Source organism: Dermacentor albipictus, chromosome 9 (genome assembly GCF_038994185.2).
Source record: "Dermacentor albipictus isolate Rhodes 1998 colony chromosome 9, USDA_Dalb.pri_finalv2, whole genome shotgun sequence".
Lineage (NCBI taxonomy): Eukaryota > Metazoa > Arthropoda > Arachnida > Ixodida > Ixodidae > Dermacentor > Dermacentor albipictus.
This window is the reverse complement of record NC_091829.1, coordinates 89,200,621-89,225,240: the sequence shown is the minus strand read 5'-3', so window position 1 is coordinate 89,225,240 and position 24,620 is coordinate 89,200,621. Positions and strand designations below refer to the sequence as shown.

The window sequence follows — 24,620 nt, the reverse complement described above, 5'->3', positions numbered from 1 at the left end:
GGTGAGGGGTGACACAAATTTAAAAAAAGAAAGTATATCTCGGGGAAAAGCTGAATTTGTACAATAAATGAAACAATTAATTACAGATAGAAAATCTTACGCTATGTGAAAAGATAGCAAATGTGCAAGTAATAAATTCAGATCGATTTAAAATTATAATTTTGTCAAATATCAAATGATAAACATGTAAGTTAACCAGGTATTTTCCTTGTGCCCCAAAAGAACTCACTGACAGCCATGCATGCATATCTATGGCTAAAACACAATGCAGATGCCCGAAGTCGAGAATGTTTAAGTGTTTACAACAATGCCTAATTTTCGGAATCGTATTTCTAATTACTTTTACACTTTATTGTGAAATAACGTCAGGTTGACAAAAGTTTGTTTAAATTGTTTGAAATTCTTCGTACAGAGGCATCTAGGAGCACCAGACCGGATCTGTTGGAATAACAGTTTTTTGGTGTAATACGGCAAAAGTATTATTTGAGGCGATTTCCAATTCGCATGTGGCACAGCATTTTATTTATTTAAATATTTATTTATTTATTCATTTAAAAGAAATAAATTGGTAATATTGATTGTACCATGGCCAAAACAAATGGTTAAAGTCTTGCATTTGGAATCAGTATTTTTCGATGTATTTTAAAATAGAAAGATTTTTCAATCTGGTCGCGGTGATAGAAGGCAGAAGTCCACCGAACAGACACGAACACGTGCATCAGTAAGGACGTACGCACAAGTGTGTCACCCATTTCATTTAAAAGCGAGAAATGATGACCTGGTACCGATATCTAGGCCACTGCAGTTACCGTGGAAGGTTTAATGGTTCTAACACTTTCAAAACTGTTGTTTAAGTTTCAGTTTATTGGAAATTTGGAGTTTATTCAAGTTTATCATAGTTTATTGGTTTATTGTCTGAGGACGCGAGCTGAGTGCTGTGCTCACGAACAATGAATGGGTCACTAATGCAGCTGCCGAAGAATTTACAAGAAGTTATCGAAACACTCAAGAAATTGTCAATAATACCGCCTAAAATATGAGTGTGAAATCAGGAAGTCCCAAGGAATAAGCGCAGGATAGCATCTCTGAAAAAAATCTACCACCGGCTTCTCTCAAGACATTATGCACCCGTCTATATAACATTATGTTTTCAATTGGGATTAACGATCTTATAATAGGGCAAGTAAATATTTAACGTAGAATAGTTTGGCATTGGAAGGAAATATATAATCATATTCAAGCTTAGTAGCATTTACGCGCACCTTGGGAAAAATTATCGTGCGTATGTGCACTTTTAATGGTTCTAGATGCGCTTCCACAAGAAGAACTTGCGTATTGTATAAACGGGACCAAGTTTGGTCAAAGAACGCAGATTTTTTCTTAATAATTACAAGCTGCGATTGTCTCAATGTTTAGGTAGGTTTATTTTTTTACTGTTACAATGCGGAATATGCAACACAAGTGCGTACGATCGGGCATCTTCATATGATACATTTTTTGCAACAAATTTGGTAAACAAAGACAAAAGGGGTTTAATCTGCTATACTCCCGCACCAGGAGAGTAACACGCACCCAAATTCCCATATGGGTCTAACACACTTACGGTAAATCGCTATTAAAATTTTGCTGCGTATTCCAGAGCGGCGGTGACTGAGTCCGCCAATCATGCAAATAGAGCGCGCTGCATTAGGAGTAACATGTTTAGTTGCGGTAGCTGAGGTTTGAGTCATATATTATGCCTAGATATTTATTAAATTCACATTCAGGAATTATCACTTGGCTGTATTTGACAACGACACTAAGAAAAAATTTAAGAGAAATTCAATGAAGGCACTCTTGCTAACATTTATTGAGATACGAAGGTCCTCAAGCCGATTACCAAGTATTTATAAATATGATTGCAGCATTCTATCCAAGAATGCAGCGTCGTACAATTGTATTACGCTTGTACGTCATGACACAATGGACTTGAACTCGTTATAACTTTAAGCGAAATAGGAGAGAGAACGGAACCCACTGACACTACTCTGTACTGATCATACTTTGTCGTCGAAGCGCCTCCTTGGTAGCAATAAAATTTTCTATATTTTAAGAATCCATCGGTACACTTTGTGCTATATGAAGGAAAATCCATGCTCTTTACGATATTCAGGAGACTGACGTGCTCCACACTGTCTCATGTCTTATCTATCAAGAGTCACCAACGTTGCAACGCCTGAGCCGAGGAAGCTTAATGCGGACCTCCAAATCAACCTGCGCGCGCCATAGCGATCATCCGGGTCTAAACGCACTCTAAAATGGGCTCGATAACGGGTTATCAGTTGAAAACCACCTTGTAAGAATATATAAACTCTTTGTATTATGTTCCTAATATGAGAAGTTAATACAATGGCACTTTTGTTGTTCATATGCAATCCCGCTACTTGTTTCTTCAGCAAGGGTAGAAATTTAGCAAGCCTCGATTCTGGACGAACCCAGCCCCGCTTAAAAGGGCAGTTGGGGACAATAAGAAGGTCTTGTGAAGACACGTGAAATAGTAAGTTTAACATGCTCGTCGTCATATCATCTCGACCTGGGGCTGAGGCAAGTAGCAGTCGCACAACGTGCGCAAGCTCTTCAATCGTTACATTTGCAAAAATTGTCCACGATGCAGTCCCGGCAATGTTCAGTTGTAACTGAGTTGTGAAACGTTTTTTTATGTCTCTGGAGACATCCATTGATTCTAATAGTTATTTATGCCATAAAACTACTCGATCAATACTCAATATATTGGTTGGTGTTACAATACTCGACATATCATCAATATAGCCGTTGGTTATAGCCTCGTGAAAGCGAATGAACAAAAATGATTTTTTTTTCGTTGGCCCTTTTCGACAGGAAATTATAACGTTTTTCATCACAGTTATTCTTTGGTAATGATGTTGTTTCAACGTAGTTGCACCATACGTAAAGCGACTCCAATCAGTAGGGCATTGGTTAAGAATAAGTTTCTTCCACGCAGCCTTTCGTTATCTGTAATCTCGTGCACAGTCAGAGTTCCACCGGGTATTGCCAAAACTTTTGTTGTCGATAATATGAATTGATATTTATTTAGGGCACTTTTCAAAACTGACCATTCGCTCATAGCTTTACGGTCTCTCTCCATACCTATAAAAGATACAACGTGGACTGTAATGTTTTCTCAAAAATGGAATAGCCGACGTAAATACATATTTCGATATCTCAATAAATTAATGAACCCGCAAAATCTCTTAATAGAGGTGCGGTGATCACTACTTTTGGTGTCATCATCCGCAGCCCAAGACGAGATTGATGTTCATGAGTTTTCAAATGTTAAATCTAAGACAGAGAGCCGCAACTGATATCGAGGAAAATTTGCAACTTAACAATTTAAAGAAAGTGAAAGTATTTGAAGCAGCCCGATCGCAGAAAGCCTGTCCAGATTCATCTTTGCGAATGCACCACGCCACACGATGTGAATTGAAATCACCCGCATATAAAATTTTATTTTCACAGCAATCCAGGGTGACTTCTTTCGTACAGACATCTTGTATCAATCAATCAATCAATCAATCAATCAATCAATCAGTTAATCAATCAACTTTATTTTCCCTTTGAATAGGAATAGTATCCTTGGAGTAGCATTCTTGCAGGGAAGTAGGTATTTAAAACAGACAGTGGTGTCGAGCTCTGAAGTTCTTTGTTTTCGTAATACTATTACTTCGCCTTCCATGGATATATGCTATTAAATTTTTTGTCTATGACAAATTTAGGACGAAATGAACGAAGCCACTTTCTACCTTGAAAAGGCCTATCCAATTGAAAACAACCATAGTTCTCTAAATTGAAAATCGTTACAAGCTATCAACCAAGTTTCTTGCAATAGTGTAGTATCTGTAGTATTCCGGGATATTCGATACAAAAGTACTGACAGCCAGGTCCACTGGTGTTCTCTGGGCACCTCATATCGACGAGAGCCGAGGTACAGCACAGGCTTGGTCCAGAATACTTTATTCCAAATCTGGGTCTTTGTAAAGGATTTTTTCGAGCACTTTTTCGTTTTGGAGCTAGGAGGATAACTAGGCAATTTTTTATTAGGACATCTGGGAATGCATTCTTGGATGTTCGCCTTCGTCGATATCACTTTTATGGCTCGCTTATTGGCTAGTGGAGCCCTACGTCACGTGAAGGCGATAGTGTCGCTGAAAGTAACCGCCCGACAATACGTCTCCTGGTGCGTTTATGAGTGCCGCTGTCGATGTACACCTCATGATTGCCTAGTGAATCTTGCTAATTAACTTCTTGATCAAGTTGTTGTGAAGTTCAAACTCGCGCCAAATCTGCACTAGCAGATGGGAGAGATTTTGGCAGTTTTGATTTAGGAGACTTAGCAAGGGAGGTCTCATTTTGGACACTACACTTTGTTATAACCTGAGACATCTCAGAGAATTTCGTATGCAGCCCCTCAGGCAAAGAATATAGAAAATTTGTTAGAAGCTTTCTGATTGCTTTAACAACAGCTTTCTCTTTCAGGGTTGTGGCCGTCTGGGACAGAGGTGAGTCCATATTGATCCATTGGGGGGCTGTCCCTCCAGCATATCCCTGCGTTATGCTCTGAATTTCGGCAAGGGTTTCATGACGAGAGTAACGTCTCCTTTCAATTATTTCGATTACTTGAAGTACATTTTATTTGGCAGTGCGGCTAGAATCGTCAGTGGTGTGCTTTTCATTACACAAGTAACATTACAATTATTATTTATTCAGTACTGCAAACATTCTCCAGGTTCAAGCAGGATGAGCGAAAAGATAAACAAAGCAAATGTAAGCATGGTTAAGTTTACAAGTATCAAGGTGTTACGAAAGGCAATAAAGAATCATTCCAATCAGTTACAGTACGAGGAAAAAATGATAACTTGAATAAATCTGTTCGTACAAAATACGGTGTCAGCGCATTGGGATGATGGTGGCGAGTACGCCTTGATGTTGAAGATGATAGATAGGGTGATGGGTTAATTGCTAGGTCCCCATTCGAAAGCAAGCAAAGAAATTGACTCATATTGCTAAAGCAATTAAAAAAAAGCTGAACACGAAACCCGTAAGTCTAACTAGGAACTATCTTGCACTAGAACCTAATTATTCGAAGTGTAAACTAAAAAGATGCGTAAGATACTTACTGTGCAGATCCTTCCCAACTTTAAGGAAAATGCTCCAAATAAATTTTAGAAATATCTGAATAAAAGAAAAATGACGAGCACACACATTTCTCTGAAGAAAAAAAAGCATTTGCAAACTCCTTTAACGATTACTTCCAATCAGTTTTTACCCTTGGTGATGGAAACATACCCTCCATGGAACCTGCCGAACGCACACAAATAAAGCTACTAATAGTTACTGAGCAAGGAGTGCTTAAACTTTTAAGAACATTGACACAAGGAAGAACACGGGTCCTCAGAGCTTGCCAGACATCTTTCTTAAGGCTTAAGGCTATCTGAAGAGGTATGCGGAATAGGTGGCTAAATACTTACGCATAATATTTAATAAACCACTATGAAATGTGAATTACTATGAAACCATCGAAGATTTTTCCACTGTTCTCACAAAGTGGTAAACCGCGAAAATAATACCCATACATAAACCAGGCAACAAGAACGTGGTCTTAAATTACAGGTCAATATCACTAACTAGCCTTACGCGAAAAAAACTAGAGCACGTAATAATAAAACACATAGATATACGTCTGGAAGAACAACATATATTGTCTCCGGCATAGCATGGTTTCCGTAAGGGCCGCTCATCAGTTACGCAAGTGATGGCCACAAACAAGTTGATCTTATTTTTTAGACTTTCTGAACGGTTCGACCGCGTTTAACATAAATAAAGTAAAAAGGAGTTAGAGAAAACAGTTGGAGATGAAGTCGAGGCGCGTCACACTGTAAGCACCACTGCCATTGTGGTGTCTTGGTACCTAAGGCATAAGCAGAAGTCCGGTATCGGCGTCCAATAAGTCATAGCGTCCATCTAAGCTGTACTCTAAAAAATACAGCTCTGACTTTTCCACAACACTACCACGGATGGTACACGCACATTATACTATAACAGCTCTACGCGGACGGCAGAGTGGTTCGCCTATGTACTTGAGAAAAAATATTGTTCGCAAGTTTTGAAGGACTATGTAGCCGCATGCCTTTTGTAAAATCAGTTAATGGTGCGCAGTTAATTATGGTACCATGCATGTCCTATTACTAAGTTGTAACGGCTCCGAATCGCTGAAGTAAGGAGGAGTTCTGCACGATTTGAAATATGTTCGTGGGTACCCTACGCAGCGTTCTTACCAGACATACATAACATGGCACTAACCATTTTAATGCGAAGCCCATATTGTATTGCGATAATCTCCCGGCGGAGTCGGCGTGACTGAAATATGGTACAAGAAATCGCCGAGAGCGCAAATAGTGATAACACGTCAGAACATGCCCGCATTGGCGTCAGATTTTTTGGGAAGGTTCCTATAAAAAAGATAATAGTGCCCTTGAAAAGAAAATTTAGTAACTTTATGTTTTGGTGGGAACCGAACCTGGGCCTCTGGGGTGCGAGACGGCAACCCTTCCTCAAGTCAGGGCGCCTCCACAGTTGTCCTTGTCTAACGGCTTGTCTAGACCACACGTTATTGCACACGTGATAGCAAGTCACTCCTTAGTAGGAGACGCCACGTCATGAGCGTAAAAATGAGTGTATAAAATAAAGAAAGTCAGTGCCATTCCCCTGTGTGAAAGTGCATGACCAATGAAGCTGTATATGTGATGACCCTTAATGCCGAACTCTCCATTGCCGTGCTAAAAATAATGATTCATATCGTTGTATATATGTATCGCCATAAAAAATACTAGTCAATGTCGGACCAGTGTGTTGTGATAAGAATGATGTAGGCTAGTCACTTTGTCCAAAGCACTTAGCCAATCAGTAGGATAACTCTGTGCACAGATAAATTCGCGTAGGATAATACAGTCCTTCGCGATCAACAAGATCATATACGCAACACGGTACCTTAAACTAAAAAGGACCGAGAAAAACAAAATAGAAATCCTCATTAGGAAAGCCATTAAACAATCCCTAAACCTGCCACCATGCACATCTACGCACAGGATACTAAACATGGGCATTTCAAACACCCTAGAAGAGCTGATCGAAGCCGCACTAGGCTCCCAGCAACAGAGACAACTGAGAAGCAGAGGTGGTCTGAGAATTCTAGAGGAACTAGTATACAAAACTAACAACAAAGTAAGAAACACGGGAGGCATTCCGTCACAAATCAGAGACAGGATACGCATACCACCACTCCCGAAGAATATACATCCCCCTCGCCCCCAGGATAGGAGGAAAAAATGGTTAAATCATTAGAAAAATCACTATATAAAAAGCAAGGGGATGCAGCAGAATATGAACGCGGATGCAGCACGGATGCAGCACGGATGCTATACAGATGCAGGAGAATGTGAAAGCAGACCAGGTTTTGTCTCAGTGACGACACAGGCTAACGGTGAGGACTCAATTAGCTGCAGTACCCCGCAAAACAGAGTGGAGGTAGCAGAGGAGGTGGCGATAGCCCTATCTTTGACTCAAAAAGGGGTCAAAATCATACTCTGAGACTCCAAAACAGCTATTAGGAATTATAGTGCAGGGAGAATCTCCAAAGAGGCGCTCAACATATTGGAGAAAGAACCAATTCCAGAAGAATTAGTAAACTTTATATGGACTCCTACCCACGAAAGCTTGCCCGGTAACGAGAAAGCGCCCGCATTGGCCCGTGAGCTTATTTATCGGTACACCAATGCAGCCTCTCCAGCCAGCCAGCCCCTACAAAAAGAAGAAGGCATAAGCACTTACAGCTAAATTCTTGCTGAATGTAGAATGGGAAGGAAAAGATGGTCAGAGGCGCATAAGAAACTAAGTAAGCAAGAAGAGATAACATGAAGGCAACTCCAAGCACGGGTGATCTGCAACCCCTACGTTGTGAAGAGATGGCACGATAACATTGAGAACATGAATTGAAAAAACTGAGGGGCAAAGACAGACATGCTCTAGATAACATATACAAGATAGGGATAGACCATCCTGGGAGACTTTAATGACCAGCTCTAAGGAAGATGATCAAAGAGAAGTCATCCGCACGGCCCTGGACACCGCTGAGCTCGAAGGAGCATCAGCCAGCTGAAAAGGGAGCAGCAAGATGAAGAGACAGGACGACTCTTGGCTCCTCAGGGCTCTTTTTGCGGGTGCAAATAAACATTATTTTTCTCTCTCTTCTCTCTCGCGCATCTATAGCACACTTTCAATGAAGTATTCATGTGCTGAGGCCTGAACAATGCGCTCATGTCTAATATCCCTACGCGTTCGCCACACGCTGTGCATGCACAGAAGCATTAGCAGATCGACAGGCTGGTTCCGCGCATGGCAGGAAGCGTATCCCGAAAGCACTTAACGTCAATTCCTTTTTAAAGCTGCGTTTCAGAATATCCCACAAAAACAGTGCATCATGACAGTCCAAAAATATATATGCTCGATTGTCTCCGTTATTTTTTCTTGCATATAAAGCAATTCACAAACCAAGGTAACAAAATGCCTTTGCTTTGCTACCATGGTTTCACTGGGAGAGTGTCTGTACGTAGTTGAAAAAAGAAAGGTTTTACAGAAGCTCTTAGCGGCATTCGTTTAACTCTCTGAAGAACATCTCGTTCGGAACCTAAAACAAATATTGTATGTTACAACGGTACAAGCAAGAAAACATTAAGATCTTTATACAGCTTCTTCCTAGTAACAGCGGCCAGATATTCACTAGAAAGTCTTGCTTTTAGTATTTGGAAAGACGCGACCACTTCACGCAAAAAAGCACCTAAATGCATTGGCCCCGTATAGATGGACGACAGCACATAATCAGGCAACGAGTCGCGTAATCGAGCTTGAATCATTGTTCTCAGAAACGCATCCTTTTGCTCACGCAAAAAATAAACCTGCTTACAATCTGTTTGAGGAACAAATGTGACAATCCAAGCCCACCATTCAACACTCTACGGAACGGATTACTACAACTTGTACGTTCCCATGTTGAAGCCCAAATAAACGTCGCAAATACTCTATGCAGCGTTTGCACAGACATCCTCGTCAGACATAACGCTTGCATCACGTAAAATATTTTAGCGACTAAAAACAAATTACACATGGTGGCTCTTGCAAACATTGAAAATTTATGCCCTCCCCATTTGCCTGTCTGGGTTTTCACTCACACTACTTCATTGTCCCATCATTCTTTTCTATCACGATAATGATCAAGGCACACACCTAGGTAGGTGCCTGGTATTACCGCCCATTGCATGTTACAAAACGTTTCAGGCTTGTATCGTCAATTCCCATGCCCAAAACCAAGTCACTTGTTCCAGTTAATAGCACTTCCACTTGCAGTACAAAATTTTACAGCATCTTGTACAACTGCTTTAACACTGTCATGGTCCGTACAAAACACTGCTACATCATCAGTATATGCTAAGATTCGAACTTCAGTTTTATGAAAAGTGTAACGCCGGATGTTTGGGCTCTTCAGCAGCCGCAAACAAAATGGCTCGAGGTAGAGAGCAAAAAACAGGGGAGAGAAATGTCAGGCTTGTCTCACAGACGACTGCAGAGGAATACCATCACTTAACTGCCTATTAATCATCAGCTTCGCTATGCAACCATTGTACATCATTTTAACACCTTCTGTAATAACTATTCCAACAATGACGTGGTCTAGCGTCGAGAACAAAACTTCTTGTACGACTTTATCCAACGCATTGTGCAGATCTAATTGTAACATAGCCACGCGCCCATACATTCCATCACAGCATTCAAAGACAGTTCTAGCTGTGTGAACATTGGTAAAGATTGCCCTCCCTTCAATGCCGCAGGTCTGATGTTGCCTTACTAGTGACTTAATAACGCTTTGAAGGCGTCTCAGCTCAAACCTTCACGGATATCTTATAGTCCACGTTTATTAGACTGATGGGATGGTGTGATTCAACAGACTGTAACTTAATCGGATAATTCGTTTTAGGAATTTGTACTACATGCGACGCTCGAAAGGATGGAGGAGTTGCTTTCATTTCATAGAATTCGCTAATCAGCCTTTCAAGTGCGACTGCCATTTCTCTTCTAAAGGCTTAATATAGAGATTCACCGAGCCCGTCTGGCCCAGGAAACTTGTTTGAACTAAGCTACACAATCGCTGATTCAATTTCCTCAGCCCTAATACTGGCTTCTAGAGCCTGCACAAGGTCGTCCTCTAACCTTTCTTTTTATTGTTGTGTTTCACGGATTCTCTCCGTGTAGGTGGCAGAGGTAAAGGCAAAATGCCTGAGAGAGCCTCTGCGCCCCTACAGTTCTGAATTCTGTTCTGAAGTAGCCAGTATTCGGTGTATAAAGGCTGAATATATCTGTGTAATATTCGACGAACGCCCGCTTGATTATTTCTTTTCGATTCGTGATTTCATTTTGATAGCATATTTCAGTTACCGCTTTCGACAGAGCGTGCCTTTTTTCAGCACTGAGCGCACGTTTGGTGGGCGTCTCTCCGGACCACAGTTTTTCGTTACGCGCCCTTATCACTGCGCCACGGTAAATATTTTCGTCTATTGCCTCGAGCATACTTTTAGTCCCTTTAATTTCTTTTGTCAACAATCCGGCTCGTAGCACCCCATACTTAGCATAAAATCTAGGGCACTGTGCAGCTCTTTAACTCGTTGTTTTTCTTTTCGCCGAAGCGCGCCTGATCTGTCAATAGCAGCTATTTTAATATCGCATTTAAACTGGTCCCATACTTGCATAAAACATCCGGAGTTCCTTCACAGCATGTTCGCTATATAATTGTTGACTTTAGTCACGTACTCTTTATCTTCCACTAATGTATCATTAAACTTCCACAAGTCTGAAATAAATTTCGCAGCTATTCTCTGCGTACCGATTGAAAACATTCGATGGTGCAAAGCGCGACAAAAGCACCTCTAATGAATGCGGTGTTGCCTTAGAAACGTGCCGTGTAAAGGTATACTGTGGTGTACAAAGTTAATTATGAGCATGTAAATTACAGAAGTCGCTGTTAAACAAGTAGCGAAGTACGTCTCCGCTACATTTCTTCTGCGCTTGGCGCACTCGCAAAGCCATCTTTCGGCAAACAAAGAAGACCGCCTCCTCGCAATGTGCAGCGCTGCCCCGAAAGTGGCGCGCCACTCACCCGCTTCTCCCTTTCGTCTTGTTTGAGCACATTGGCATCCCGAGGGGACCGGTGCGAGGATGCCCCAAAGTGATGCTGCGGACTTAGAAGTGTTGTATATGAAAACTATGTCTTTGTGTGACTCAAGAGCATGCGCAAAAGCAATGAGTGGGTGGTGCGAACGGGGTGCGATAACGCTATCGCGTTCCACTCTTGAAGACGAAGCTTAAGCGTCCTCCAATTTTTTTTAAATAACAGAATTAAACCATTTGATTTTCTTCTGGGGCCAACATCGGAGTCGCACACGTGAATTGTAAATGGTTATCTCTAAATTACGATGCCGTATTCCACCATTCAATCTTTATTCAGACAGGTCTGGTCTGGTGCTGTCCCGGCTATGTCATATCTGCAAAGAACATGGAACAATTTATCAATTTATATTAGGCGATTGGTGAGTTTGAGTCGAGAGAAAAATGTGCCTAAATTACACTTCAAAATTTAGGCATTGCTGTAAGCACTAAAATATTCAAGCCTTCTGACATAGAGTTTCTCACTATAACACCTAGAGTGAAATCTGGCGCCACCGTCTATGGGAGTGTCCTGAGGGGCGCTGTGGTATATGCAGTGACGGTATATGTGTCTGCGAGGCTTGTGTTGGCTGGCGTTATTAGAGGCTTCGTCTAATACGTGGATATGGCTACACAAATAACGCGTTCTTAAAGTAATATTTAATTAACTGTTTTCATTCATGCATATTACATCTTCCAGTGAAGTTTACTAACCTGCAATGCATAACCAAGCGAAAAAGAGCAAGAACAGACGACAAAGTGATCCAAAGCGAGCGCTAATCTTGTCGCCTGTCCTCCAACTTTAGCGGCTCGCTGATACTTTTTACGTTTTTTATAATAGTACATGCATAAGCAAGTTCTCATAGTTAACGAAAACATGGTTTTGTGTAATAATAAGGCTGAAGCAGCATTTTACGTGCCCTTTTCGTTGAAAATCAATCATTGTAAGAGACAGAACGGTGATTCCCAGGCGCGTCTTGAAGGAGTCCTGGCTCTCCGAGGACGATGCCACTCCGAAGTCGCAACATACCTGCATTTCCATGCATACCAAAGCGCAGCAGCGTCAGATTTCCCTCTAGGTAATATAGTGAGAAACTTTATGCCGTTTGGGGGTCTACATTAGGTTTCAGCCACAAGAACGCATGCATGGCTTTCTGTGTGTTACTTTGTAGCACGATGAGAAGAGCTGAATAACTTACTGGCTCATTAAATATTGCTACGGCACAATATGTGCGATCTCGAAAGGCCAGCAGTGTGAAGACGACGACGACGATTAGATGCTAGCGCGGGCTGTTGCCTCTTGGCCTAGCACAGCGTATTTTCCTTGTAAATATATTTGTACATAGCTTTTCGTCTGCGTCATCCTACGTAGCATATCTGGTGGAGGTGGACGTTCCCTGTACCTCGTCACGGAGCTTCGCAGTGGACGCTACGTCGAGTCTTCCTTCATGGCTCCCGGCGACGACAACCCGACTCCGCCGGCTCCGACACCTGCTGCCCCTTCGACGACCTACATCACTCTCCCCGCTACCCGTGATCCTGGCGTATTCTCGGGCCACGATGGGGAAGACGTCGATGACTGGATCAGCCTCTATGAACACGTCAGCCGCAATAACCGGTGGGACCCTACTATTATGCTCGCCAACGTAGTCTTTTACCTCGGTGGCACACCTCGAGTTTGGTATCGCACGCACGAAGATGAGCTCACCAGTTGAGATTCACTTAAGACACAGCTTCGAGACTTGTTCGGCAACCCCTACGGTCAAAAACTTGCCGCGCAGAAGGCGCTTTCCGGCCGTGTGCAGACGTCAACAGAGCCCTATGTCACGTACATTCAGGACGTCTTGGCTCTGTGCCGCAAAGTTGACACCCACATGCCTGAGTCAGACAAGGTTTCCCACATCCTCAAAGGCATTGCCGATGACGCCTTCAACTTGCTCGTTTGCAACAACGTAGCCACGGTGGATGCTGTTATAAAAGAGTGCCGCCGCCTGGAACTCGCCAAAAGCCGACGTATTGACCAGCAGTTTGCCCGTCTGCCCAACACCCCCGCGACATCTTCCTGTGCCGACGCTCCTCGTCCCAACAACACTGCGGATGTTACCAGGATCGTCCGGCGTGAGATCGAGGCCGCCTATCCGGCTGCCTTCGACTCCAGTCCCACCAACACATCTGCCGTCACGGTCTCACTGATCCAGGCAGTTGTCCGCCAGGAGTTTGAAAACATGGGTCTTCACACCATCTGCTCGGCCCATCGCCCTGATACCCGCCCGGCCCATCGCCCTGATACCCGCCCGGCTTCTTCGATTTCGCCCCGTCCCGCATCTTCTTACCCCCCACGTTTCCTCAACCCATCTGAGTGGCGCACTGCTGACGACAGGCCTATTTGTTTCCACTGCCATCGAATCGGGCACATTTCTCGGCACTGTCGTAGTCGCTCGAGTTCCCCGCTCCGGTCTACTTATACTGCCTACGCTCACCCCTCAGGTGGCCCTTCTCGTCCCTATGCCGCACGCTCCGATAATGCCGCCACTGATTCTCCTGCAACGAACCGCCCCTATTCTCGTTCGCCTTCGCCCCAACGACGACAATCTCGCTCTCCCCAGCCCCGTCGCTCCTATTCGCCGACTCCCTTCGGGCGCCGCTCCCAGCCGGAAAACTAGACGATGCAGCGCCTCGAGGTGACGCTGCATTGCTCCCTACGCCGCCAAATCCTCTACTGACTTTGCCCACTCATCTGAACCTTCTTGACGTGCACGTCGACGGTGTTTCCGTGTCTGCTCTCATAGACACTGGGGCGCATTTGTCCGTAATGAGCGCTAACCTTCGTAACCGGCTCAAGAAAATCATCGCGCCCGCCACGACGCCTGTTGTCCGTGTCGCCGATGGCGGAACAGCCCCCGTAATTGGTATGTGTACCGCCCGCGTCTCCTTCGCCGATCGCTCAACAATCGTGCTATTCACAGTCATCGCCCACTGTCCCCACGACATCATCCTCGGCTTAGACTTCCTCTCCGCACATTCTGCTCTCATCGATTGTTCCGCCAGTACTCTCCGCCTTGACCTGCCTGTTCTGGATCCTACTGAACCACACCCCAGTCGCCTCAGTTCCGCCGACTTCGTCCGCTTGCCACCTTCGGCACTGGCCTACGTTGACCTAGTGTCATCCCCACCAGTCCCCGATGGTCACTACATCGCGGCTCCTATGCAAGACGTCCTCCTTACACACGGGATCACAGTACCCCATACAGTTTTATCTATTACGGCGAATTGCGTCTGCCTGCCAGTGGTCAACTTTGGCTTGACGACACAAGTGCTGCCACGTGGGATGTCTTTGGCCCAGCTTTGTTCGTTCGAGGATCACTCAGTAGCATCCATTGCAGTAGACGACACTTCATCCGATACTTCTCTACCATCGCAGTCGACAAATTGTTCCATCGCTGACTTACGGAAAATGATTGCCCCCGACTTGCCCTCCGAGCACGCTCGTGAACTCTACCGCGTTCTGTTTTCCTACCACGATATTTTTGACTTTAACGATCGTCCTTTAGCCCAAACTACAGCTGTCAAACATCGCATTAATACCGGCGATGCCCCTCCTATTCATCGCCGCCCGTATCGAGTGTCACCAGCTGAGCGTCAGGTTATTCACGCAGAAGTTCGCAAAATGCTTGCCAAGAACATTATTGAACCGTCATGTAGTCCTTGGGCGTCACCGGTTGTGCTGGTAAAAAAAGAAGGATGGCTCATGGCGCTTTTGCGTGGATTATCGGCACCTTAACAGGGTTACCAAAAAGGACGTGTACCCCCTACCTCGGATTGATGACGCCCTTGACTGCCTCTACGGTGCTCGCTATTTCTCCTCTATTGACCTTCGCTTCGGCTATTGGCAGATTGCCGTGGACGATCTCGACCGCGAGAAGACTGCCTTTGTAACACCCGACGGTCTTTATCAATTCAAGGTGATGCGGTTCGGCCTATGTAACGCTCCTGCCACTTTTGAACGCATGATGGACTCCCTTCTTCACGGTTTCAAATGGTCCACGTGCTTGTGCTACTTGGACGACGTTATCGTATCCTCCCCAACGTTCGCTACGCACCTCGAGCGCCTCTCAGCAGTCCTGGACGTTTTTCGGCGAGCCGGTCTGCAACTCAACGCATCGAAGTGCCAATTCGGCCGTCGCCAGATTACCGTCCTTGGACATCTCGTTGACGCGAACGGAGTGCAACCGGACCCAGGCAAGATCCATGCTGTTACGCACTTCCCTGTTCCGACGTGTGTCAAGGATGTGCGCAGCTTCATTGGCCTTTGTTCGTACTTCCGCCGTTTCGTGAGGAATTTCGCCGCCATAGCACGACCACTAACCGACCTTTTGAAAAAAGACTCTCCTTTCCAGTGGGGCGATAACGAGGCCTCTGCATTCTCTCATCTAATCGACATTCTCACAACGCCTCCCGTTCTGGCCCATTTCGATCCTTCTGCGCCTATCGAAGTCCGTACTGATGCCAGCGGTCACGGAATTGGAGCAGTACTAGCACAACGCCAGCGTGGCCACGACCGTGTTCTCGCTTACGCCAGCAGGCTCCTCTCACCCGCGGAGCGCAACTATTCCATCACTGAGCGTGAGTGTCTGGCCCTAGTTTGGGCGGTTGCGAAATTCCGCCCATACTTATATGGCCGATCCTTTTCCGTTGTCACAGACCATCACGCGCTTTGTTGGTTATGCTCATTGAAAGACCCTTCAGGAAGACTTGGTCGCTGGGCCTTACGCCTCCAAGAATATTCGTTCTCTGTCACCTACAAATCTGGCCGACTACACAAGGACGCTGACTGCCTGTCTCGCTACCCGGTAGACGAGCCTGACGACGCCGACAGTAGTACCGCCGACGGCATTTTCTCTGTGTCTGCCTTCGCTAACATCGCCGATGAGCAGTACCGAGACCTATCGCTGCGAGTACTCATCGAGCGTCTGCGCTCTACACCTACCGACGCATCCGTTCGCCGATATGTCCTCCAGGGCGGCATTCTGTACCGAAGGAGCTTCCTCCCTGATGGCCCTGATCTTCTTCTTGTCGTGCCAAAACATCTACGACAGGCTGTGCTCTTTGAGATGCATGACGCACCCACTGCAGGACATCTTGGGGTAACCCGCACGTACGACCGCGTCCGCCGCCGCTTCTATTGGCCTGGTCTCGCTCGCTCCGTTCGACGCTATGTTGCTGCCTGTGATCCCTGCCAGCGTCGGAAGACACCTCAGGTGCTACCTGCCGGTCATCTCCAGCCGATCACCGTCCCTGTGGAGCCGTTCTTTCGTGTTGGATTAGACCTGCTCGGTCCCTTTCCCACGTCATCCTCTGGGAACCAATGGGTAGCCGTCGCGACTGATTACGCCACCCGATACGCTATCACTCGGGCTCTCCCTACCAGCTGCGCCACTGACGTCGCGGACTTTCTCTTGCGTGACATTATCTTGCTTCATGGCGCCCCGCGACAGCTGCTTACTGACCGTGGTCGAAACTTCCTCTCGAAAGTTATCGCTGACATTGTGCGTTCCTGCTCCATTCAACACAAACTGACTACTTCATACCATCCTCAAACCAATGGCCTGACAGAGCGGTTAAACCGTACTCTTACCGATATGCTGGCCAAGTACGTTTCCAAGGACCACCACGACTGGGACATTGCCCTTCCTTACGTAACATTTGCGTACAATTCTTCCCGGCACGACACCACCGGATTTTCTCCCTTTTATCTCCTGTACGGTCGCGAACCTACCTTGCCCCTAGGCACGGCACTTCCTCCTGCTGCGGTCTCAACAAGCGAGTATGCGCGCGACGCCATCGCCCTCGCCGACCATGCACGCCAGCTTGCCCGTGCTCGACTTACGGCCTCACAGACCACTCAGCAGTGTCAGTACAACGCCCGCCATCGTGACGTACAGTTTTCACCTGGTGCGCTCGTGCTCCTGTGGTCGCCCTCTCGTCACGTCGGACTTTCAGAGAAACTTCTTTCGCGATACACAGGGCCCTACCGCGTGCTGCGCCAGGTGACGCCTGTGACTTACGAAATTGGTCCTGTGGGCTCAACCTCGTCCTCTCCTGTGGCATCTAGTGATGTCGTACACGTCAGTAGGCTCAAGGCCTACTACACTGCTTCCGAGTCCGATCTTTAGTCGCTCCGGGACGGCGCTTTTGCAGCCGGGGGTAGTGCTACGGCACAATATGTGCGATCACGAAAGGCCAGCAGTGTGAAGACGACGACGACGATTAGATGCTAGCGCGGGCTGTTGCCTCTTGGCCTAGCACAGCGTATTTTCCTTGTAAATATATTTGTACATAGCTTTTCGTCTGCGTCATCCTACGTAACAATATTATAGGACAAAATTCTATTTTGAACCTTAATAAACTCTATTATCTTCATTACCTTCATAAAGCACAAGATTTTCTTGAAGGAAAGAAAATGTCTCTAACATTGGTTTGTCTGCTTTAATTTCTTGTGCAATGTCAGCATTACCCTGACAGGTAGACGTATATCGCATTTGCTAAAGCTACACGCGCTACATTAAAAAATATTTTGTGTTTCACGTGCCAAAACCACTTTCTGATTATGACGCACACTGTAGATCGGAACTCTGGAAATTTAAACCACGTGGGGTTCTTTAACATGAACCTAAATCTATGTACACGGGTGTTTTTGCATTTTGCCCCAATCGCAATGCGGCCGTCATGGCCCGTATTCGATCCCGCGACCTCGTGCTTAGCAGCACCACACCAGAGCCAGTAAGCAACCACGGACGGTGACGCTCTACATCTGACGTTATACCCAAATTCGCATCCGTGGTTGCGTAGGTAGGCCCATAATCTACCACATTTCGTGGGGGTGCTAGAGCATACCCAGAAATACAGATATTTACCTAGGTAAACAATTGACCCTACTACGGACCAATGGGAGGTACAGCTCGCCAGCTTGGACCCAGAGGTGCCAATGGCACTTCTGAACAAAGACTAGCGGGACGCCGAGACCAGTGGAGCCCAGCAGGACCTGGAGCGACACCCGTAGGTTCTCAATGACCATCTTACTCCCTCAATAAACGTTTTCATCATCATCATCATCCGAAGCTCCCTCTTCCCCCACTCCCCCCGGAGTGTAGTCACCAGCTTCTTTGCCGATTTCCCGCAGTGGGTACACGCCATCGCATAGGAAGCACGCGAGAAATCGAACGAGCAAGCAAAGAGATGCGCTGGAGCCCAACGGTTCTTTGGCTCGCCGTGGTGTGCTGGCCGGCCGCGGTCGTGCGGACGCTGGAGACGCGCAACGTGTCACACCCGATTCGCGGCAGTCACGCGAGGGCGTCGCGGTTCCGGCCTGCACCGGTGCTACGACGCGGGTGCGACGGGACGCAGTTCGAGTTCGCCTACACCTGCGACTACGACGGCAGTCGATGGAGCAGCAACGACGACGCCTTCCGAATTGTGCCCGCCGAGAGGTTAGTTTATTTCAGGTCGTAGTTCACTCGCACTGACAGCGGCAGGCTGCATGTTGGCACGTAAGGAGCTCTTTACTTAGAAGCTAAAAGCACGGCAGAATGGATATCTAAGTTGGACATCGCAAAGACGTTCTTATAGGCCATATGTTTACGGCGTCGTTTGCCATGGAACCCTCTTAGCTTTGTCCAAACGGTCGAGGTAACCTGCAAAAGTGGCATTGCCACGAAATCTCGACCGAGGTTTTTATGGTCTGATCTATTGTGTTCATGAATATCTTCATTATTGCCATACAATACACCAGTCAGCTCAGCAAACAAACCAAGATTGCTTATTTGTAGATTTACGTCTAAATTACCTTTGAAACGAGAAGGATGTTTACAGCGTGGGCAAAGCTTGAACTGATCAAAAGTGATCGAGCGAATGTCGCTGAGGATACAAATTGCAGCGTGATTCCTTTTTTAACCACACTAGATCACTCACGTTTATAGAGCTTCTCGAAATTAACTGTCCACGTGATTAAACGTAAGCGCAAACTAGGTTTATATGCAAATTAATATTGTGAGAGGTTACTGGTTGCCAGTTGTAGTCATCGCTATATTTTGGTCAACAAAGGGGCCCCTTTTAATTAATCACCTCAAAATTAAAATGAAACTCAGGCAGTTGTCTAGCTCCTTTGGCGCCTGAAATTGTGGGGAATTTGCATCCCAATGCTTCACAAACGAAGATTAGAGACATCGTAGCCTAGGACTCCAAATTATATTATCATATAACAACGTGGAGTTTTCAACGGACATAGCACCGAACACGAACTCTCGCGGGTCCTACCCCCACCAGAATGCATTCGCGCCGCTCATGATCGAATTCCTCACATCGCGCAATTCGGTATTGTCGAGCGGTGCTGACAGTTTGGATGCAGGGGGCGAACTGTGTCGTGAGTGCGGAAGAAGCCGAATAAGACGAAGTACGCGGCCCAAACGGGCATTGATAGAAATCGTACGCTCCGAAAGCACTTCTATATGAAGTGAAAGACGCAAAAGGCATCGGAAATGTATGTTCATGAATAAGAAAAAAGATGAAGAGAAAGAGAGAGAGAGAAAGGGAGGGCAAAAGATCGGCAGTACGTGACGGGGGATTTGTTCTAGAGCGGGTTAGACTCCAGCTGCGCTCAGGAGACAGAGACGAATGGCTTACAAGAGTTATCCCGGATATGGGACCCACAGACAGTACACCGGCCATGGTGCCCTCCTGATGCCGGTGTATCGTGACATTCTGCGGGGTTCTCGCTGCCAGTCATTGTCCACGAAAGCCAGTCAAGGGTCTAAACACGTTCGCACTCACCTCCCAACGGCATGTGCTACGGAGGCTATCTGCTTGTCTTTTACTGCTGCAGTAATATAAGTAGAAGACCCCTGGGCTACTCTAAGGCCGTACTGGCGTATGAGTGGTCAATAATGTCGACCCTAGTAGGACTGCATATATTGTTTAGGAGCTCGTCCCCGGCTGGCAGTACAGTCCTCCGGAGGCTGAGTCTGGAGGCAATCCCCGAGGTTGCAGAGTACACGACGATTCCGCGAAACCTCAGGGGGTATTTATGCCCCGCCTCTAAACCGCAACATTGGCGCATGTTCCATTAGGGCCATCGGCAGGCCGGTAGTGAAGCCATTTGGCGACGATACGGCTCGCAAGGTGGAGTGGTCTGCACGGACGCAGTGAGACACCCTCGCGGCAACCCCATGACTGCGGTGGTAGCGGATCTCAACGGAGGATTGATAGAACACACAACAATCATGGCTGGCCGAATGCTCATAGCGGAGGAGATGGCGATTGCCATGGTCATGCATGCGGAAGCGAATACCCTCATAAGCGATTGCAAGCAGGCCATCGGCAATTTCGTCCGCGGTAGAATTTCCAAACAGGCATACCATGTCCTCACGCGGCGCCCTCTAAGCGGCTTGAAAACCCTCGTGTGGACCCCCGCTCACACGGTTGTGCCCGGCAACGCGTCGGCTCGCAGTTTGGCTCGAGATCTCGCGCGCCGAGCCTCGTCCGCGGATGCGGACGACGTGAAGGAGGAGGAGAGACAGGAGGAACTCGGCGAGACCCAACATGAAATAGCCCATAGGTATCGCTTGAGGCGTCGGGCGCTGCCACCACTGGCGAAGCAACTCGATAAAACGCAAGCGGTCGCGTTTAGGCGACTCCAGAGAAACACATACTCTCACGCAAAGTACATTACCAAAGTCACAGGGGGCAAGGAAAGCGACCAATGTAGGCTCTGTTCACAAACAGGGACACTCACACACATAATGTGGGAATGCACCTCACTCCCTGTTTCTCATCCCCCCGTCAGCAGCGGGACTGACTGGACAGTCTGGCTCAGTTCCGGGGACGTCGACCGACAGCTTGAACTGGTGGACTGGGCGGAGAAGGCCAAGCAGGCCCAGGGCCTTACTTGAGCCCGATCTTTCAGCCACATCCCCCTTTTCATTTCCCCTTTCAATAAAGTTCAACACAAACAGGACAGACAGACAGACAGACAGACAGACAGACAGACAGACAGACAGACAGACAGACAGACAGACAGACAGACAGACAGACAGACAGACAGACAGACAGACAGACAGACAGACAGACAGACAGACAGACAGACAGACAGACAGACAGACAGACAGACAGACAGACAGACAGACAGACAGACAGACAGACAGACAGACAGACAGACAGACAGACAGACAGACAGACAGACAGACAGACAGACAGACAGACAGACAGACAGACAGACAGACAGACAGACAGACAGACAGACAGACAGACAGACAGACAGACAGACAGACAGACAGACAGACAGACAGACAGACAGACAGACAGACAGACAGACAGACAGACAGACAGACAGACAGACAGACAGACAGACAGACAGACAGACAGACAGACAGACAGACAGACAGACAGACAGACAGACAGACAGACAGACAGACAGACAGACAGACAGACAGACAGACAGACAGACAGACAGACAGACAGACAGACAGACAGACAGACAGACAGACAGACAGACAGACAGACAGACAGACAGACAGACAGACAGACAGACAGACAGACAGACAGACAGACAGACAGACAGACAGACAGACAGACAGACAGACAGACAGACAGACAGACAGACAGACAGACAGACAGACAGACAGACAGACAGACAGACAGACAGACAGACAGACAGACAGACAGACAGACAGACAGACAGACAGACAGACAGACAGACAGACAGACAGACAGACAGACAGACAGACAGACAGACAGACAGACAGACAGACAGACAGACAGACAGACAGACAGACAGACAGACAGACAGACAGACAGACAGACAGACAGACAGACAGACAGACAGACAGACAGACAGACAGACAGACAGACAGACAGACAGACAGACAGACAGACAGACAGACAGACAGACAGACAGACAGACAGTGAACTTTATTTGATCCTGAGGGGATTTGCGGCGTTTGTGAAAAGCGCTAAACATCGTTCTTCTGCCTTTTATAGTGTTACCGTCGACGTCGCTGCTTGACCTGTTGGGATCTCGGGCCACGAGCTTCGTACTGCGGCTGTGATCAGCGCATCGTAAACCACGGTGCATCGACGCAGCTGTTTACTGTCACCGCTACGGACGGCGCTTGCGTCGACTTCTGGCTCACGTGATACCTGATTCGGTACCTGCTGGCGGCGATCAGCTATAAAAGGACCCTGTGGATTGTGCATCGTTGGGATTTGCGGCGTTTGTGAAAAGCGCTAAACATCGTTCTTCTGCCTTTTATAGTGTTACCGTCGACGTCGCTGCTTGACCTGTTGGGATCTCGGGCCACGAGCTTCGTACTGCGGCTGTGATCAGCGCATCGTAAACCACGGTGCATCGACGCAGCTGTTTACTGTCACCGCTACGGACAGCGCTTGCGTCGACTTCTGGCTCACGTGATACCTGATTCGGTACCTGCTGGCGGCGATCAGCTATAAAAGGACCCTGTGGATTGTGCATCGTTGGGATTTGCGGCGTTTGTGAAAAGCGCTAAACATCGTTCTTCTGCCTTTTATAGGTGAGTGCAGGTTCATAGCGTTGTAAACTGTACCTCAGGGCACGCCGCAAATCCCAAGCCCAGTGCCTATGATTATATGTGTACAGTATGGGTGTTGACATTGTCACATATCGAGCGCGGATAGGTAGCCATAGCCAACGACTACAGTGTAGCCGCAGTGAAGGGCCTCGTTTTCATGCCGCTGCCGGTTTGTTTGCTACATGGTGCCCGAGAGGGCGACTGATCGTTCTTATGTTTTCTGCGGCTCACCTCCTAATCTGCTGCGGTGACATTGAAGTCAATCCCGGCCCTGACAAGATAGACAAGGTTCTTGATGCGCTAAAGGATGCCGAGTCTGCGCGTGAAAAATTTCAAAAGGAAATTATCAGTAAGATGAAGGACATTCTATCAAGTATAACTGACCTTAAGAAACGCCTTTCGAAAGTGGAAGCTTCGCTAGACGATTCTTTGGGAAATGCCACAGCGTTATCCGAAGTAAAAAAAGGTGTCGATGACATCAAAAGCGATCTTTCATCCTTTTCTGATAGGCGGAATTCTGAACCTAACATAGTTGAAATCGTTGATGACATCAACAATCGGATGCGCAGAAAAAACTTGATATTCAAAGGCTTGCCCGAGGCAGATAAAGAAGGCTACGAGGCTTCTCAAGTTGTCATTGAAAGCTTCTGCAGAGAACACCTTGGCCTCGAGATAACGGATATTGAACGTGCACATCGCATTGGATCTCGTAGGCAAGGGCAGCACCGGTCAATAATAGTGAAGTTTCTGCACTACAAGACAAAATGCAGCATTCTGGCTAATTCGTTCAAGCTAAAAAATTTGAAATTAAACGTTTGGATCGATGAGGACTTTTCACCTCGAATACAGTTCGTGCGCAAACAGCTTCGCGACTTTGCTCGAGCGAATTGTCAACCCGATGAAAGGTTCAAACTATCTTTCGATAAGCTAAAGATAGGCAGGAGATTATATCGGTACCAGCATTCCGAGGGCAGGGTCGTGGAATGTGTCCAGCGAAATGCAAACCCATGACGCAGTCGCTACGTGCAGAAAGACAGTGGGACACCTACATTCTCTATAATTTCCGCCAACTTTCGTAGCATCCTTAACAAACAAGATCAGCTTACTTCCCTGATTCACGCTTGTAATGCAGATGTTATAATCGGAACCGAAACGTGGTTAACTCCTGAAGTTAGCAATTCTGAGTTACAAATTTCAAATTCATTCACTGTTTTTCGTAAAGACCGTGTGGATAGAAAAGGAGGCGGTGTCGTAATAGCCATCAGAAAGCATATAAAGGTAAAACACATACCTACTGACAGCATTCTTGAAACTATTTGGGTTGCATGCTATTTACCAGCTGTAACTTTGGTTATTGGAGCATGCTATAGGCCACCTGACTTTTTACAACATTTTTCTGAGGAACTGCAATCTGTATTAGGCTCCATCCAATCCGAATACAATAACTCTCCCATAATTTTGGCCGGCGATTTTAACTTTCCAAGCATAGAGTGGTCTGCTTTAAAATTCCCTAGCACGCGCCAGACACGCGATTGTGCAGATTTTGTTGACCTTTTAGAATATTTTCAGTTGTCTCAACTTGTCGAAATCCCTACGCGGAACAATGCTATTCTTGATCTGCTTCTAACAACACACCCTGAACGTGCTACCGTGGATGTACTAGAGTATATCAGTGACCATCGTGTCATACATTGTACCTTTAAAACGCAGACCGTG

At 46.6% G+C, this 24,620-nt stretch overlaps 1 protein-coding gene across 2 annotated transcripts in view; it reads left to right on the top strand.

The window, feature by feature from the left end:
* Nucleotides 1-24,620, top strand: part of LOC135908920 (polycystin-1-like) — a 74,322-nt gene that overhangs the window by 19,624 nt on the left and 30,078 nt on the right. The window contains exons 3-4 of one of the 2 annotated variants that reach the window (XM_065440771.2): nucleotides 4,534-4,556; nucleotides 18,488-18,794. In XM_065440771.2, coding sequence (XP_065296843.1) covers nucleotides 4,534-4,556; nucleotides 18,488-18,794 — 330 coding nt within the window. Of the gene's footprint in view, nucleotides 1-4,533; nucleotides 4,557-18,487; nucleotides 18,795-22,304; nucleotides 22,887-24,620 lie in introns of those variants that run through there. The other variant, XM_065440772.2, reaches the window with a different exon arrangement.